The sequence below is a fragment of the Cajanus cajan genome, chromosome 1 (assembly GCF_000230855.2).
Source record: "Cajanus cajan strain Asha chromosome 1, NIPB_CcT2T_4, whole genome shotgun sequence".
NCBI lineage: Eukaryota > Viridiplantae > Streptophyta > Magnoliopsida > Fabales > Fabaceae > Cajanus > Cajanus cajan.
In genome coordinates, this window is record NC_138517.1 from 84,599,708 (window position 1) to 84,619,223 (window position 19,516).

At 28.1% G+C, this 19,516-nt stretch overlaps 1 protein-coding gene across 1 annotated transcript; it reads right to left on the reverse strand.

Annotated features, from left to right (window-relative positions):
* Positions 1–4,154: 4,154 nt before the first annotated feature.
* Positions 4,155–6,814, reverse strand: LOC109815312 (glucan endo-1,3-beta-glucosidase 14). Its single transcript, XM_020380003.3, has 3 exons — positions 6,546–6,814; positions 5,239–6,296; positions 4,155–4,789 (listed from the first exon to the last, which is right to left on the reverse strand). Exons 1-3 carry the CDS (start codon positions 6,616–6,618, stop codon positions 4,712–4,714), a joined length of 1,209 nt encoding a protein of 402 aa, XP_020235592.1. The 5' UTR covers positions 6,619–6,814; the 3' UTR covers positions 4,155–4,711.
* Positions 6,815–19,516: the final 12,702 nt, after the last annotated feature.

Here is a 19,516-nt window from a genome sequence, read left to right on the forward strand (position 1 = left end):
ATTCATGGATATCCGCTTAATAGATACCTGCGCGAAGGGTGGGTATGGGGCCAATTTTTATCTAACGAGGCAGGGACGGGTTTACTATTACCCGCCCCATGGAACCCCATTGTCATCCCTATATGAAGCATTATTTGTATTGTTTTTTTTATAAATTTGGTATTAGTATGAAATATCCCGACTTCGAACCCTACATACTAACTAAGAGAGACAAGTCATTACTATCTGTACCAATTAATATCGATTTATTTGCATTAAAAATTTATTTGGAGTATTTACTTTAGGTTATTCATGGACTTTTAGTACTAAATTTGTTTGGGCTTGCACTTTTGGGAGATAAATATCATAATTAATATATATATATATATATATATATATATATATATATATATGTATGTAAATATATGTGTGTGTGATAATAAAAAATAAACCTAAGTTAAAATATTATGCATTTTAGAATATACGTTTCACTTTAATTTACCTATTATATTTTGAATGTATTTTGTTTGAACTTGTGTTTTTGTTATCTAATTCAACTCTTTTTAGAAGAAATATATTTATCTTTTGATTTAAATTAGAAGTTGAATTAGCCGAAACAATATGTAAACCTTTTATAACCATTATGATCTATTTTAGGGGCAGAAGAATTAGAGTAATATTGTAGTTATCCCTTTGTGAGTTAAACCTATAGAATCTTAACCCATGGTAATAATGTATATAGACTAATGATAACCTGATCGCCGTTGTATCTTGAAATGGCACATGAAAGCAACCTTAAAAATAAACCCTAAACATGAAAGCAACCTTAGAAACTTATACAACTTGTTCGTAACACAAAAATTGTGTATATGTGCCTTCTGACAGTAATTCTTGCACTAATGTGACTCCAAAACAAAAGCAGCAATATATTTAGTAATCAGTGGTATATTGGACTAAATATACCTCTGATTAGTAAATATTATTCTTGTTTAAGTTGAATTGTGTGTTCAATGTGACTGAAGCAGCGTATACATAGGGAGAAGAGAAGAACATGGAAGTATGGAACACTTAAACAAGAAGCTTCTGAAAGTACATAGCAAAAGTGCATGACAACCTCAGTCTCGCATTGAAATCATGCAAAACCACCTCCATATGGCGAAGACTCATCTCGACAACGTTCCTTTCACTCTCGCTCTCGCATGGAACACTTGGTGACTGTCTTTCTGTTTCTCACCCTTGTTTAGTTTTTGGGTTGGGCTTCAAGCAAGTTTTGCTAAGATGGGCCCTTCAAAAACCAACACAAAGCCCACGAGGTTGGATAGGAATAAAATGAATTCAATGTTTGAAATCAATTCATCAGTTTTAATTAGACTTTGGCAAACCAGGGACTAGGGGACAAATATTCGAGTTCCATTTTTGATAAAAATAATTTTTTATTAAATTTTATTTATCTTTCGACTAAATCATATTAGTCTAAAATACCTAAGAATATCGGTGCAAAACCAAAAATAAAATTAGGATTTGACTAATTGCATCCCTTATTTACTAAATACATGCCTAATTCTTTTTCTTTTTAAGTGCATTTGTTAAAAAAGTTTTTTTTTCATTTTTATTTCTCTCTTTCCAATTACTAATCTCCCTCTTGAAGTAAATAGTTGTTTTTTCTTCTCTTCTTCTGAAAACATGCCTATTTTGTGGTCATTCTTGTCTAATGTGTACTTTATGATGACTAGTGGAGGAGAGATATTACATGCTTCTATTATTTTAAAAATAAAAAAAATAATGGGATGGGTGATTAGTTGAAGATCTCCGAAAAGTATAAGAAAAGAATGAAAACGATAGTATGAGAGAGTGGTTTGAAAGTGATTATAAAGATAAAAATTTGTGTACATAAAAACAAACTATCACATTTATGTATTATTAAATATTACTTTAGAGTGAATTATTTTTGTCCTTCAAATTATATTATGAAAGAAAACGGTTTTTTTTTTCTCTCATTATGTTATCCCAGTTTTGTTTACCAAGTGGATTGATTATGTATACATGGAAAGGGTATACATTAAGTGTGTTTTATAAAACTAGTTTATAAATTAATTGAAAACTTTTAAAATAATTAAAAACTTATAAGTTATAAGCTAAAAGTTAAAAAGTTATAAGCTAATTAATTAAATTAAAAGTATTTACTAAATTTAATTGATAAACTAAATATTAAATGTAAAAATGACATAAAAGTGTTTTTATAATGAGAATCAGGAAATGACATCGATAAGTAAAATGATTAGTTAATTAAAAAGAGTGAAAAAATAGATAAATTAATGAAAATTAAAAATAAAAAAATAATTAAAAAGTTATAAATTATAAAGTACTTAAAAAATCAAATTATGGATACTTGATACATGTGAACCAAAAATATGTTAAAGGTGGTTGAGACGCTGAAAACAAGGTTAATTGCACATTTTCGATAAGGAAAAGAATGAAAAAGGTTCCCACATTATCCATTTTCGATAAGTCAATATATTTGAAAGCTACTACACGTATCTAGTTTTAAAATGATTATGACATTTATCACCATTGCGCCCTAAAATTTCAGCAGGGCCATGTTGAAGTTCCAAAAGGTGATAGATTGATCTAGCGTTGTATAATACTACAATTCAAAAGATCATAAATAATAGAAAACATATCCCGAACACAGAAAATAGACAAAATCATTTATGAGTTATTTGTTGAGTATGAATGGATGGGTTAGCAACCTGGCAAAAGAAAGAGACTATGAAATAGCATAGCCTTAAGATTACAAGGATAAAAGTTTTTCAGGGTCATCAATAATAGACGAGCACTTCACATGCTTAAGTTCTATGCCATGGGACCCTTATTTGGGATACGTCTTATAATACTTTAATCCAACCGGTAGAAGGCCAAAATGTTGCCACATCACATGTCTGAAGGACGCAGTTTCAAATCAGAATGTTCGATCAACTCCATATATAATACGAGAACACAAATATTCTTGGTGGATTCTTTGTTATGCCTCCAAATGAAAAGAAGAAATACTAAATTTGAGGGGTTCATGTGAACCACGTTAGATGATGTCAAAGAGCTAGACCAATCCCATCACTTTCTCATATGGCTGAGGTTTGATTATCCCTCTTTAATTAAGAGAAGAAAAATAGAAGGTCTAAAGGAAAAGGAATATTTTAATTAAACAAATAAACCATTGATAAAGGCACCTTTGGGAAAGGAGGGGCAATGACCCTATGCTGATGCCTATTTGGCAGAGAGAATAAAGCATGACCGCCCCATTGTCGTCTAGAGGATAATAGAAACAAACAAACCCTTATCTTTGCGTATTATATTTAGATTTTCAACAATTTTTTTATTAAACTTTATACTATAGCATACTCAAGATCGTAAAAGCGGCAAAAGAGAGAAGGAATCATAATCTTAGAAAATGTACCTCTTTTAAAATATACCAAAAAAAACAAATAATCTTGGGACATATTATAATTATAAAATCATGTACAAATAGAAACGGTCATGGACTCCACCTTCCCAAATGAAGAGCATTCTTAACAACCAATAAGGTGATGCATATTGCAAGCGGTAGAGCCGCAGAGACGGCTAGCCTCTATATAATTCAAGGACTAACTCTTTTGGTTATATATGCTTTACATTAATGAAATTAAAAGTTAGGAATTTTTTACTTTTGGTTATGTCTACTTGTATGCTACGTCCGTTAAAAGTAAAAGTTGGAAACCTGTCCATTATTTAATTCTCAATTTTTAAAAATATGAAAATTTATTTTAATTGCATTAGTGTTTGAGATTAGATATCGAATATGCATTCTTCATTTAGTCAAATAATATGAATGAACATCTACAAATAATCTAATAGCTATTTCAAATGATACAATAAACTCAACATCGATTATTATATACCATTTTAAAAATATAAATTTGATTTTAACTTAATTTTATCTGACAATATCAGTTTGTAAAGCCAAGATTGTTTTTACTTATATATTCTATTTTGATTTATTATATGTGACATTTTTAATACATTCTTCAAACCAAAAATCAAATATGTATTGAATAAAATTGTTTTTATAAATTATCTAATAATAATTTGATAACATGTGACATAGTAAACATAACAACAATTATCATGATACAACCATCTTAAACATGTAAAGTTGGCTTAAGTAAGGCCAATAAAAGATTCTTCACTTGTCATTTTTTAGTAACATAATCTTGTCGAGGAAACAAAGGAAAGTAAAATTAACTTTACATAATCAAAGCAATTAAATTGAAACTATAATTTATTCTTGTGCAACATCTTGCATTGAAAGAATGAGATGGCTTTTGTCCCTTGTCTACCTAAAATAAGCTCAGTTTCCCATCACCGCCACATGGCTAGTTGCTAGAATGTGACTACTGACTAATGGTGGGGTAAGTGGACGTAAGCACAGCCACTTGATTAAACGTTGGGTAATCTTCCATTCTTCCACTTCAATTCCTTTCTTCCTATGCTGTATTTTTTATGATTTTACTGCCCAATTGTGTGGAATTTGTGTTGGTCTCTATTTTCTGCAAAATAGGGTACCTTTAATGTTCAAACTTGAGATTCCATAATGAATGCCTTTGTTTAAGTGGTGGATCTCCTTTCAGGAAGTAAAATCCCAACTGTACTGAATGGGGATTTTGACATGAATTCCACAGTACTATAGGGATATTCTTCACCCATATAGGGTTGAAATCAGCACATATACAAACATCAAGTTCACCAAGCTTTTGCATTCCCATGGTGCTGCTACCTATTTCAATGTAAATTTTGATTTAAATTGAAGGAACAAAAAGGATCAAAGAAAATAATTTGATTCAATTAGAAGATATGCACCAACTACCTACATAAAAATTACAAGATAGAATAGTAGAAAGCTTTTCAATAAAATGTACAATTGGTTAATTATAAGTTGGTCAATTTGGAAATTACACATATATCCCTATATGCATGTTTCCACTTTTCATAATATATCATCTACAGTGACATTGCTGTTTCACGAGATCCTAACCCTTCAATATATTTATGTTTTAAAGTTGAAGTTGAAAAGAATAAACAGTTAGATTACGATTCAAGTTTTTATTCCAACAATAGAGAGGATCTATTATTCCCACATGTTCTCTCTCTATGACATAAGTTTTGCACTATAAGCTAAGCAACTAATATAATGATGAAAAATAACTTTACAATCTATGGTTTTACCTTAATCTTAGCGCCAGAGGAAGCAAGAGAAATCGAAGAGGAGGAGGTTGATGCTGACGAGGTTGCAAGAGCAGACAAACCCACATTGTAAGTCATGGATTCATCTGGCCGAAAGAGACCATAGTTTCTCTCTGAGGTTGGTCCAGGCTTCAAGTCTTCATTGAACAAAGCAAACAAGTACACTTCCAGCCTCATTCTAGGATTCAGAGGTGTCCCTTCATTTGCCATTTGCCTTCTCAGCAAGTTCCTGTTGTAAGTTGCAGCATTCATTGGTGTGGCACCAACCTCATCAGCATCACCCTTTGAAGGCCAACCAGTCTCAGAGACCCTAACCTCTATCCCTTTGAACCCCATCTTAGCAATGGCAAATGAAACAGCATCAACCATAGCATAAAGCATGTTATCATAGTGGAGGTTGGTGTAAGGGTCAACCATTCCTGCATTAGGATTAAACAGCACATACTGCAAAGGAATGGTATTAGGGTCATCCTTGTAAGCAAAGTAGGGGTAGGCATTGATCCAAAAGGGGGACTTGGAGCTTGACAAGAAGTTCAAAAACTGGTACATGATCCCTGAGATCTCACTTTTGAAACTACCAGCTGAAGGAGGGTAAGATTGATCAAGCACTGCTAGGGAACTAGGTGTTGAAACCTTGATGTTTGAGTAGCCTAACTGAGCTAGAGCATTATGAATGTTCACCACTGCTGGTACAAGGTGCTGAATGAGAGTCGTGTCATCATCAGTGAAGACCTCATTCCCAACCTGAACACCTGTGATCTTTGTCCCGGGTAGGTAGGGTATGATGCGGCTGTTCACCCATTGAAGTGCTTGTTGAGGATCATCTAACTGGCTTAGTATTTCATTCTCCACTGTCACAATGATTTCAATGTTTGAGTTGGCAAAAGCACTCAGAATCTCAGGGTTGGTGTCATAGATTCTTGTCTTTGTGAGTTTAAGGGTGCTCAACAATTCAAGGACTTTGTCTGGCTGAGGTAAATTGTTAGCCACTTGCCCATAGTTGATTCCAAATGATTCAACACCTTGAAAAACTCCAATATCTGTAATTGCACGATCAATGAAATGTGTTAGTACTTAGTACTACTTATATTGTTCAAGTTGTTAGAACTAGCCAAGGTTTTAAACGTGGTTGCGATAGTCACGATCCTTGATATGGCAAGAAATTGCTGACAAATGCAATTGCAATTGTGACTACCAAAATTGCAGTGGCTATTTTAAAACCTTGTAGCTAGCTAAATATTATAAAAACATAAATAGTATGCAAAAACAAAACAGAACAAACAGGGAACCTGCAGAGAGAAAAATTGCGAGAAAAGCATAGATGATGGCAATTTTTGTGATGAATGTTGCCATTGTGAGCATTTGAGACCAAGGAAGAGAATCTGAGATTGTAGAATAGATATAGGGGTATTATTATGTGCAGTGTAATTCCTTTCTTTTCTTGTTTGAATATTTTGGAGGCAGAGAGAGACAAGGTAAATGAGAGGATTTGTGTTTGGTTCGTTAGCTTGCCTTAGCAGTATTGCATTTGCTATTACTCTTGGGGGGGCTTTTTCCGTTTGGCATGGTTTCCTTATTTATATATTCTTAACGCCGAGTCTTTTGGACAAGGTTGTCTCTTTCCAACCTACGTCAACTTCCAAATTTCCCTTTGACCTCAATACCCTTTAGCCACTTTCTTCTCACAAAAGCAAAGAGAAATCCCACTGGTTGGTTAAATATTAGAGCCTTTGAGCCAAGACATTGCAGGATCCCAAAATTTTAGGTAAGGTGAAATTTAAACCACCTTAATCATGAGAGATTCTGTATTATACAGACTTATATTACTATTATTATTATGTGTACATATTTTTTAATACGCCACTCTGAGGAGCCGTGCAGATGTAGTGCTTTTGTGGGAAAAAGGCAATAATAGGTCTGCTGGAAGTGACCCTTTTTGACATGGAGATGCCTTGTATAATGAAAATTTTGAGCAATTTTATGCATATGGCTCCTTTTCTGCGCAGTATACAATCACTCATCGGTGTAAAATGTGTCATTTTAATCACATATCCATGTAAAATGTACCATTTTCAAACTAAAGCATAGATCGTGTGTCTGACTTCAGAAATCCATTTAGTATTTTAATTAGATTTGGTGACATTAATTCTTTGTACGTGGCTGTAGTGTTGCAAGTCTTGTTGATCTTTCGAGAATTAGCTTATATTAGTTTAACCGAAAGTATCGTTTGAGAAATGTAGGTATACCCAATATTTCACAAACTATACTTTTAGTTAGTAAAGTTTTTTAGGGGTCTAACTATTTTGTTGCTTTTAAAAAAAATATATATATAATTCATTTTTCTCTGATTGACTTTATTAAAAATAAAATATTGTCTCTAATCACGATTTCATATTCAAGAATCAAGATCTTTGATTAAAAAACATAATTTGAACAATCAATTTTTAGTATTATTTTATTATTTTAAACTTTATTTTAATTAATAAATAAAGCTAATATTCATATTATTTAATCACGACTTCATATTCATTATTTTGTTATCTCTGATCACGACTTTATATTCAATACAAGAATCAAATTTTGATCTTTGATTAAAAAATATAATTTGAGCAATCATTTTTTAGCATTGTTTGTTATTTTAAACTTTATTTTGATTAATAAATAAAGTTAATATTCATATTATTTAATTAAATTATTATCATATTATTAAAATAACTTGTGCTCAAATGATATATTGGTGAACACAAAGTTTAAATTATTTTATTAATAAGAGAATTTTTACGATATCTAACATTATTTGAAAGACTTTTATATAATCATGTTACGTCATTAATTTTGATTTGTGTCGTCATTTTATATTTTAATATTAAGTTATTATATTTTTAATTTAGTCCCTAAATAATTATATTAATTTTTCCTTTTAATTTTATGGAGGAGATTTGAACTAAATAAATTCTATCCATGGCGTGAAGAAATTTTTGGGAAAATGCAGGATGAGGTTGAACTAGGAGCAAATTTCCAAGGCATAATTGAGTATTGTGTTGGTGATGCGTTTTTGGTGCACTTTAATGGTGATAGTGAAGGCAAAAACTTCGATGTCATCACCTGATAAAATCACAGAACAAAAAACACAAAGTTTGAATAGAACGAAAAATAGGACAAAATAATTGTAGAGTTTTAACGTTAACAACGTACAAAATCCTTTGATCGACAAATTGCTACAACATCCTTTCATAAAAATAAAAATAAAAATCGTGCCCTTTGATCGAAAATTGCACCCGCACTCCATGCCCTTTCGAAAAACTGGGATCAAAAAATTACACCCATTCTCCTCACCTTTTGATCGAAAAATCGCATAAAACATATTTGATTGAAAAACTGCAACCTCAACAAATTCAACAATTTTAAACCAATAATTATTTTTTTTATTTTAAAACATCATAAATAAGGAGTTAAACATAAATAATATAAAATTTTAAATAAAAATAATTTTTTTTAAAATATTAATGTAACTTCGTTAAATGATATGTATTTATTTTATTGCTACATGTAACATCCCAAAAATTTTATTAATACAATAGTTAATTATTATTTATTTTTATATTTATGAAGATTATTTTCTTATAGTTATTTTAAATTAATTAAAGGGGTTTTATAGAAATTTTAGAGGTTTTTAATTATGAGTATGTTAATTAAATAATAAATATTTATAAAAATTATTTTTGCATAAAATTCTAAGAGTGTTTTAAAGGCCCAGGCCCCAGAACGAGCCGTTCCCGAAAGTGGAATGTGCTGTTCAAAACTATTAAAAAGGCCTAAAAACTCTACTTGGGAACGACCGTTCCAAACAACGTCATTGTGAGTTAAATTCAACCCCAGAACGGGTCGTTCTAGTGTTGAAAACGGGCCGTTCTGGATGTAAAATTTTCACATATCGAATGAGTCCAAAACGGACCATTTAGAGTTCAGAATGGCCACTCCAGACTTTTATAAATAGGAGGAGGGGGCTGTAGAAAATGAAAACAAACGGAGGTGAAAATTTAAATGAGAGAGAGAGAAAGAAAGAGAGAGAGAGAGAGAAAGAAAGAAAAAAAGAAAGAGGGAGAGAGAAAAAAAAATGAGCAGGAAGAGGATTGTGAAATTTTTACGCAATTGATAAAGTCGACATTCTAAAGGGAGGAGAACTTTATCTCTTTAAAATGTTATATAATATTATGTTTATTTATCTATGTTATTTTTTTATCTACTTTGTGAAGTGTCCCTAACTTCATTTATTTGCTTAACCTATGATCATTTTTACCTATAATAATTAATAAGGTATTCATAGTTTATGTTGTTTAATTATTTTATAATGATTATCATTTTTCATTTACGTGATTGGTATTCTTAATATATTCCTTTTACATAAATATTATTTTTTGATTAACTATAATATAGTTTTGTTAAAGTCTCTTTAACTTGTCTTGTTATTTCTTCATGTGTTTATGAAGATAAATATTATTCTATGACCATAGAAAATAAAGTTTGAATTAATTTGTAGTTGGAAGTTTGACCTTGAGAATTTAAAATTTTAAATGAGTAAGGAATGAAGGTGAAATATTCTCTTGTTGGTTAAGGTGAAATATTATTTTGTTGGTTGATATTATGATGATGTTCATTTATCCTGACTAGTCACTACAAGTATAATTCAAATTTTATTGTAACATGAAAATTCAATATATATATATATATATATATATATATATATATATATATATATATGTGTGTGTGTGTGTGTGTTTAATATTGATAATTCTGTACATTCTATTTAATTATTTGTATTTATTGGATATTTGTTCTCACTCATTATTTTCTTTATTTTTTTAAATTAAATATATTACAAAATAGATGGATCTACCTGCAATTCCAGGTCCTTGTTATTACTGTTGTCTTCCGTGGAGGGAATTGGAATGTGAAGACTGTTTAATGGACTTATTATAATTTTTTTTTCCCGTCAATCATGTTAATTCAATTGTAAATTTATTTTCATTATCATTGTAAATATTGTAATAGAAGTGGAAGAAATGAATAATGTATAAAATAGTACATTATTGTAAATATTTTTAGAATAATATGTAATGTAATAAGTTCACAAAATCTTTTTTGTCCTTGTGAAAAATATTATTAATGATATAATTGTGATAATATCATATAGAAAAAATATATTCAATATTATATATTATATTAAGAGAAAAATATATTCAATATTATATAAATTAAGCGTTACAGTACACGTTAGAAAAGACACCAAAACCTCTCAATCATTAAAGGCACCCTAACAACATCTTTAATTAGATGATAGCAAGGTAGTGAATTTGAAATGTACTCGAAAAACATTAATTTTTTAATTTTTTATTTGAGTGGTACCGAACTTAGTTTCCTTAAATAAACTTTTGAGTTCAAGTTTTGTAAATGCAAAGATATAGTTGGAAGGATAGTAATCAATTAGATTCTTCAATAGAGATTTCGTTAAAAAAATAATTAAATACTCCTTACTAATAACATAATTTAATAAAATGATAGCAAGGTTTTAAAAACAGACCCATGTAGGCATAAATTTTCATTTGCTACATCAAAGGTTTCCGAATCTTTGCAATTACAATTGGGACATCTCCAATAAAAATTCTTATAATTGAGTTATTATATACAAGAATATTTCTATACAATTTGTATTATTTGAGCATTCTAACGTAGATGACAATGTGTTCTTAATAATAAAAAATGATTTTTAACAAAATGATTTTAAATTAAAAAAATATGTAAAATAGTAGGGTGCATTATGGAACCACATAAAATAAATTAAAAACTCAAATTAAGTTTTTTCTTTGAATAAAAAATATTAAAAAAATTCTTAAATCTTATATAATATTAAAGGACCCACAAAAAAAGTATATTAAGGGTTCATGTGATGGCGAAGATGTGTATGACAGGATAGGAAAATTATATCTTGTTTTTAAGTTCTTCTTTGTTATGTTAACATGATATAATATAGTCTTATCCAAATCATTTTATCGTGTTAGTTTAATGTATTTTTTATCATGTAGGATTAGGGAAAAAAAGTTACATTTTCATCTGAGTCATTTTCCAAGTTCAATGCTACCTTATTTGAGACTATTCAGGCCAGCCTAATAGACCAAACTTGGATTTATACCTTTACTTCAACTATTTGATGTGGTATGATCTATTTTAATCATAATTTTTTATTGATCAACTAAATGAAAAAGAAAATAATGGCTGAATTTTACCTTTTTTATATTAATTGATATTGTAGACTATTTAATTTTAACATTTTACTAGGGAACTATTACTAGAGTCCTATAGAAGTAAATAAAATTTATTTTCAGTGATATGAAGATACTGTATGTGTTATAATATTATTCTTTTAGTTGAATTATTTATGTTATGATTTTTATTTTAATTAATATTATGAAAATTAGACTGGTCATTGACATGATTGCGATATTGGATCACAAGCTAAACTAGTGAGTCTTTGATTAAATTAAATTTATTAATTATATTATAAATATATATATATATATATATATATATATATATATATATATATATATAATCTTATTCAATATTTTAAATATATATATTTTGTTATAGTGGTCGTAATTCTTTTGCACATATCTAAGGGATCTAGCGGTCCAAGTCTCAGCGTGCGCATTTACAATTTGTTAGCGATATTCAATTACTGTATGTAGGCAATATGTGTCCTTTGTGGATAAAGTAATATGAAATTCTTATGTTAGCAACAACCATTAGTGAATTACCGATCCCTTTACTTTTAAAATTATTATAAAAAAAATTGTTATATAATACTTATCACTAAAAATTATTTTTATTATTAAAAAAATAATAAATATAAAATATAATAACTTATAAAATATATTATTAAATTTTATTCAAAATTAATATTAAAATTATTTATAATTATATATTGTATTTATAATGATATATTTTATATGTTACCGTATGTAACATTTTTTAATATATATATATATATATATATATATATATATATATATATATTACTATGTTTTTATTGGATTTATTATAAGAATGATACATATATTAGAGTATATATCTACCCATATTGTGAAAGATTTCCTTCTCAAGAGGTTGAAGAAAATTGTTGGACAACATGTTGGAGGATATATAAGTGCATTATGAAGGGTGGTGAAAGAAGATCAAATGAGTGCTCTATTTTTTATGGCTAATATGAGTTTATAAAGTTTATAAATTGGTCCCGATGATGTTCTCCACTTTTGATTCGTGATGGTATAACAATCCTTCTTGTTATTATCAATTAAGGAATGGATTTGTGTGAGGACCATTTAAACAGATTTGGTTTAAAGATGAATTTATTAATTGTTGAGGTTTTTTTTTTAAAAAAATTAGTATAAACTATTATAGTTTGAATGTTGGATACATTTCATTTTAATTATGGATTGATTTCTATATTCATTTGTTAAACGCGCTTTTAGATATTGCCTTTGGCTAATAGATATTGATTATTTGCCTTTTCAGTGGAGAAATATTCTTATATGCTAGATTTTGCATGATTTTATTATATAAAAATTGTGTTAAATTATTTTTCATGATTAATTTTTATAAAGTTTGATAGGTCTTTTAGTATTTCATGTTGTACTAGATCCCTTTTAGGGAGCCATTGTTATGTACCCATTTTTTAAAGCTTGCCACGTGGTATGTGGCCTTTATCCATGATAAAAGTTCAAATATAAAATGTTTTTTATTCTACAAATATGCAACTAATTAATGCTTATTTTACACATTTTTTATATTCATTGACTTGGGATGTCAGATTGTTTATTAGGGATGTTTATAAAATTATTTTGAAAACTGAAATTAAATTATTTTTATAAAAATTAAATTAAACTATATTTTAAGTTTAATTTAAAAATTAAACTACTATAAAATGTAATTTACTGTACTTTAGTTGTGATTTTTTTTATAATGACTTTTATATAATTGTTGTATTTAATCTACCCAAGAATGATTTTTATTATAAATAAAAAAATATGTTTAACAAAAAAAAACTAATGCAATTATACAATTATACATTAACATGAATAATTAAAATATTAAATTTTAATAATTATTTGATAAATTGTATTTATGATAATTTTAATTAATTTGACTGTAAACAATGTATTAAAATTAAATTTTCTCTTAAAATACATTGATTATAAAACAGATTATTTAACACTTTAGAAAATTCTTATGGTAGTTTTAATTAAATCATGTTTTTTTTTTATTTTAATATATTTTGTCTACGTATGACTCATTTTTACTGTTGTCTTTATTATTTTTAGTTAAATATAAAAAGAAAAATGATATTTTTAGAAGTCACATTTTTTCCTCTAAATATTTAACATAGCTACATATTTATAACTCAAAATGATTAATTAAGTTGAAATAAAATTCTTACATGTTGATAGGGTCATTCAAAAATTATTTTAAACTAAACTACTAAAAAACTAAATTGAACTAGATTATAAAAAAAATACTCAACTATGTTTTATAAAAACTAAATTGAACATAATTTCGATTTTAAAAATTAAATTATTATAAAAAATAATTTTATTCAATTCAAATCACAAGAAAAATATTTGATTTAGAATAAAAAATAGTTTAATTAAATATAAAGTATAGTTAAGTAGATGGAACATCGATTAGTGATATCATATGTGAGTTTAAAATATTTTGACTTTGTGTTTTGATAAGAAATTAATTTTGGTTGAGTTATCACTCGGAGAATTTTAATTTTTTAAATTAAATTGCGTTAGACATATTTTAGTTTATTAGTATATATATAATTTGGGAATAAGAGTTAACTTTTAATAAAAATATTTTTTATAATGTAATTTAGTTAAATTTATAATAAAAAAAGATTAATTTAGTTTAAATTATAGTATAATTTGAACTTTTAAAACTAGAGTTTACTAAATTAAAAAATAGTTTAGTTTTTCTAAACTATTTTATATTTAATTCAATTTAGATGAATTACTTTTATAATTTAGTGTAGATTTTATAGTTCTTTTAATTAGTTAACAAGTAGTTTAATTTAGCTCAACCATTTTAAACACTCTAATATCTTTGCAAGTGTTTGTAGATTCAATTTCTCATTGGAGGTCCTTGTGACTAATAAAAGCTTCCATTTTCACCTAAAGCATCCACCATGTTTAAAAAAACCTCTAAACACATGTCTATTAGAAAAAGATAATCACAATTTTGTATATGAATATGTCATATAAAAATTAAAATAAAAATATTCTTACCATAATTTAATTATTTTATTCGTACAATATGTGAAAGGTTTGAATTATCAATAACCATATACAAACTACCTAAACTTCCACCACTAGATTGAGCCTAATATTCTTACCACAGTTTAATTTTTTAATAAGCATTTTAACAATCATTTATTGTTAAAAAAATATAGAATAATCAATATTAGTCATGAACAAAGATAACTTTATGGTATAATATAAAACTATTGATATCATCTTTAAAAAAAAAAATCTTTTAATTAGTTGAGATTCCTTTAATTAATAAAACAAAATTATTCTCGATATTAAGTTAATAAGTTCTAATAAAAATATTTTAAAATACTTATATTTTAAATAAAATCAAATAAGGTTAACGAATTCCCTCAATTAGCATATATAAGTGTTTTTTCTTCTTAATTATAATTCAGTCAAAAAGAGTAAATTAATCTTACTGGTAGTGGTACAGTTGAGATAGTATTGATCTTAAGTTCGAAGGATCTTGATAGTTTCGATCAAGAGAGAGTAAATCTAATTAATAATGGTATATATTTACAATTACTACCTAATGAAACACTTATCAAGTGGATAAATTCGAGTTACATAGTGATCGGACATTTTTCTTTCAAATATTGTACATGATAAAAAAAAATGTCAAAATGAATTAGAATGTGAAAAGTGCTTCTTTCTCTAAACAGTAATATTATATACGAACAAATATTATTTTTTATAAAAAATTTTGAGTCACTAAATGATTTTTTATTAGTCTAGATTCTGCACAATTTCTTAATGATTGTGGAACTACCATTTTGTTAATAATTCTCATTAAGAATGATTTATGCCCATATTTCTTATTTGCATATCGAGGAAACATTGACGAAAGGTATAACATCTTACAGATCCAATATAGTTTCAGACGATATATATTCTACTATTCTAGAGATCTGATAAAGAAAATCATTAGAAAGAGAGAATCGTCACCGACGTTAAAAGCAATATAATGGAAATTAATAGTCTTGGTGAAGAGAATATTCATGCATCGTGTATTCTTTGTTTGTACTTTATATCTAATCATTCATCAATCAACGAGATGCTAAAATATTACAAATTTTTGTGATACCACATTTAAGCTAGATGACAATTTGGAAAGTTCAAACAGTAGTAAAATCTTAAAAAAATGCATTTGATTTATGATTGTTCACATGAATGGAGTTTAATTAAATATATATATATATATATATATATATATATATATATATATATATATATGTAAACTAAGAAAACAACCAAAGTGTACATTTAAATTAATTTTAATTACCAACAAAGTGTAGTATAGTTAATAAATTACTTTATCGATCTTTAAGCATGTGATCAGAATGTGATCTATAGTTCATATGTATAAAAAAATATTTGTTGTGAGAGATTATTCTCTTGAATATAATTTAGTGGTTCAAAAACTTAGTCTTTAACTTTTAATATGTAGTTAAAATAATAAATGAAAAATTTTGTTAATGAAAAACATTATGTTAGTCAATGAATATAACACACAGTGTACTTTCTAGATCTATTGTATAAAAATCAAAAATCTATTATAGAAAATATTTTCCTAATGATTCAAAGAACAACTAATTTAGAAAATATAAATTTTATAAATTAGTTGTATAAAGAATTAATCTAAAAAAATCTTCTTTACATAAGTCGTAGAGTAATCAATCTAAAATGTATTGTCAAAAGTCTCGAAAAATTGTAAAAGAAGGATAAAATTCTACATTGGTGGCTAAATAACCAATTTAGAAAATACGTTTTAAATTGATCACTATAGAAATCAATTAAAATATTTATCTCAATATTGCAAAATTATATTACCGTTTAACATACTACATTAATTTCTGTAAAAAAAAAAATACTATTTTAATTATACATAAACTTAGGCAAATTGCTAATGTTAATTAAAAGTCTTTTTTATACTAATATCGGGAAAAAAATGCTTTATAACATCATAATTCCAATTTCATGTTTCAGTATATGAACTAAATGAACACTAACGCACTCAATTATCGTAATTAAAAGAAGAAAAAAAAATGGCTAGCTCTCACTATCCGCATTTTTCATGATTTTTTTCTCAAAGGAATAAGCGTAGAGAGAAGTACGAATTTTAGGCATAGGAATGAAATTTTCTATTGTCAATAGAAAGAAAAAAGAAAATGAAATCTTTAAAGATAATTGATCACTACGTATTTGTAAACATCACATTCTAATTCGGCCCATGAACACCCGCTCAAACCCGCCCTGATTTGAATGAGAAAAACTTGTATTGACCGAGTTCAGGTTCGGGTTCAAATTTTTCCTGATTGTTAAAATCGGGGATGGAGGCGGGGACATGGATGTTAATATGTGCCCTGTCCTCGCTCCCGTACTCGCACTACAAGGAAATTGCCGTATAGTAACACACATCCTATAGTGATACAATAAATGTCACTAAAAACTACTATTACCTACATAATAAACATAACATATGTTGGTATATTGTTAAAAAATGTAAGTATAAATTATAATGACACACAAAATATGTTGTTAAAATTGTGTGTAATTATATGTCAAATAGATATATACCTAAATATATTATACTTATAGGGACACTTTTTGTATATTAGTACAAAATATGGAATTTACGTCACTGTATTCTTGTCGGACAAAGAAAAATCCGACGTAAAAAAAATGCAGTGACATTTTTGAAATTATAATCAAGTTTTTTACGACAGACACCACGAGGTCTGACGTAAAATTTGATATCTATGTCGGATTTTAGTGAGACCCGACGTAGATTTCAAATTTTACGTCGGACCTCGTGGTGTCCGACGTAAAAAACTTACTACACACGTAGGTATATGTTATCAATTTGGTGCCTATTTTGACTCCGTCCAAAACACCCTAACTTCACTCCCTCTCTTTGGTTCTGACCTTCGCCTCAAGCACACCCTCCTCCTTCACTCCAAACCCTCCAACACCCTGAAACCCCTCGTGGCCACCCTCCGCCTCCCCCTCAAAGACCTCCACGACTCCTCCCGCCTCTGCAAGTTCCCCCTCTCCCGCCCCTCCAGCCGTCCCCACGTCAAGATCCACCTCAAACTCGTTGTCGGCACTGTTGCTGGAGCCCTTGGCGGCCTCGCTCTTGAAGAGGGACTCAAATACAAAGAGGAAAGAATCGCCGAGAGGGTCGAGAACAACGTCGCTCGCGATGATTTCAGCGATTACCGAGTAGATTACTGAGTTTGAGGTTTGCAATTTCTAAGGCTGTTTCGTGTGCGTAGAGGGTCAGGAGGACAGCCTCGAAGCCGACCTGGGGCTTCCGGTTGGCGACGCGGGAGAGGTAGACGCCGTCGATGATGGGGAGGATGGAAACCATTTTACGTTGGACATGATGGATTCACGTAAATTTACGTCTCCCATATTTACGTCGGACTTATTTACAACGTAAAAATCCCAAAATAACTGACTTAAAAATGTCTCTTTTACACTAGTGGTATGTCACTATATGTAATATTTATTATAATGTCGTATCTGCTCCCGCTCCCACCTCGCTTAATAATGTAATTAAAAAAACTATCCTTATATATATAAACTAAAATTAGAAACTTTTATATGTAAAAATTTGTATTATCTTATTTTTCAATTATTTTTATATTTTTTTTATATTTATTACAAAAAAAATACAAAAAAAAATAATAATAATAATAATAATAATAATAAAAAGTCTAGGAGTGGAGACGATAATGAGTACTCAAATTTTACCTATAAAGGTGGGGATGACGCCAGTTTAAATTTGCTGGGTGAAGTACATAAAATCAACCTGTCCCATCCCATTGCAATGGCTACGTATTTGGCACAAAAAAAAGTGTAGTAAAAATTGGCCAAAAACAAAAACGCCAAAAAGCAGTCTTCGTTAGTGGATAAAGAATTGTTTTTGGTGTTCAATACACATCAGATCAACTTGTTTGTTGATAGAGAATAACTCTTTTTTTCATTGATAAGCATATCCCATTATTCCTAAACCACTTTAGTGTTTAATTAGGAAAAAAATTTCTATGTGACATTTAGCATAGGACATCAGTTCTACGGTGAACCATCTTAATTATCATATGATCTATTGTATAAATCATTTTTATTATCATATGTTGTATATATAAATCATTTTTATCATTATTAGATTCATCTAATTTTATAAGCTATAAAATATATTAAACACACCAAATTATTTCTTAACCAACACTCTCAACAGTCAACAATATTCCTTAGTTGCTACCACTAAAAATAATTATTTATTATAAATATCAATTAAAAAACAAATTATTTTATTCATTATATAAACTAAAATATTAGTTGATTAAATTTTATTAATTTTTTTTTATTTGATGAGTCTTATTCATGATTTTATAATTTCTATCTAACAAATTTTACTTATAAAAAACTATATTAAATAGTGTGTTACTGAACTTAAAACACTGATATATATTAATATCAAAATGTTTTAGTTTGAGGCATAACACCTACATGAAAAGTGTAAAGTTGAGAGATGACTACTGCAAAAGAAGATTTAGAACCTAATAATATTTAATGATATATCAACTATTGTAACGAGAATTCATATTCGTAAGATTCAAGTCAGAGAAACAACCTCGGATCTCTAATATATATATATATATACAGAGAAACAGTACCGCTCTACATATATATATATTTTACTCAGAAAGGGATTAGATCCTTAATCTCTAAGTGATCACATGCAGAAAATTTGGACTACATATGTCAAGAATGATAATTATTTAACATTACTTTCACTGAATTGGTATGATTTATGAAATGATACATACCTTCCAAAAAACTTTGAGCTGAAAAGCAAGGGGACAGAATGAGAAGTCTACCTGTAT

Bases quoted from the DNA above. Each gene is read 5' to 3' on its own strand.
- LOC109815312 (XM_020380003.3), bottom strand. From the start codon at position 6,618: ATGCTCACAATGGCAACATTCATCACAAAAATTGCCATCATCTATGCT. The intron at 6,297-6,545 runs GTTCCCTGTTTG...GTGCAATTACAG, and splicing joins CGCAATTTTTCTCTCTGCAG to ATATTGGAGTTTTTCAAGGT. The intron at 4,790-5,238 runs GTAAAACCATAG...ACATTGAAATAG, and splicing joins CCTCTGGCGCTAAGATTAAG to GTAGCAGCACCATGGGAATG.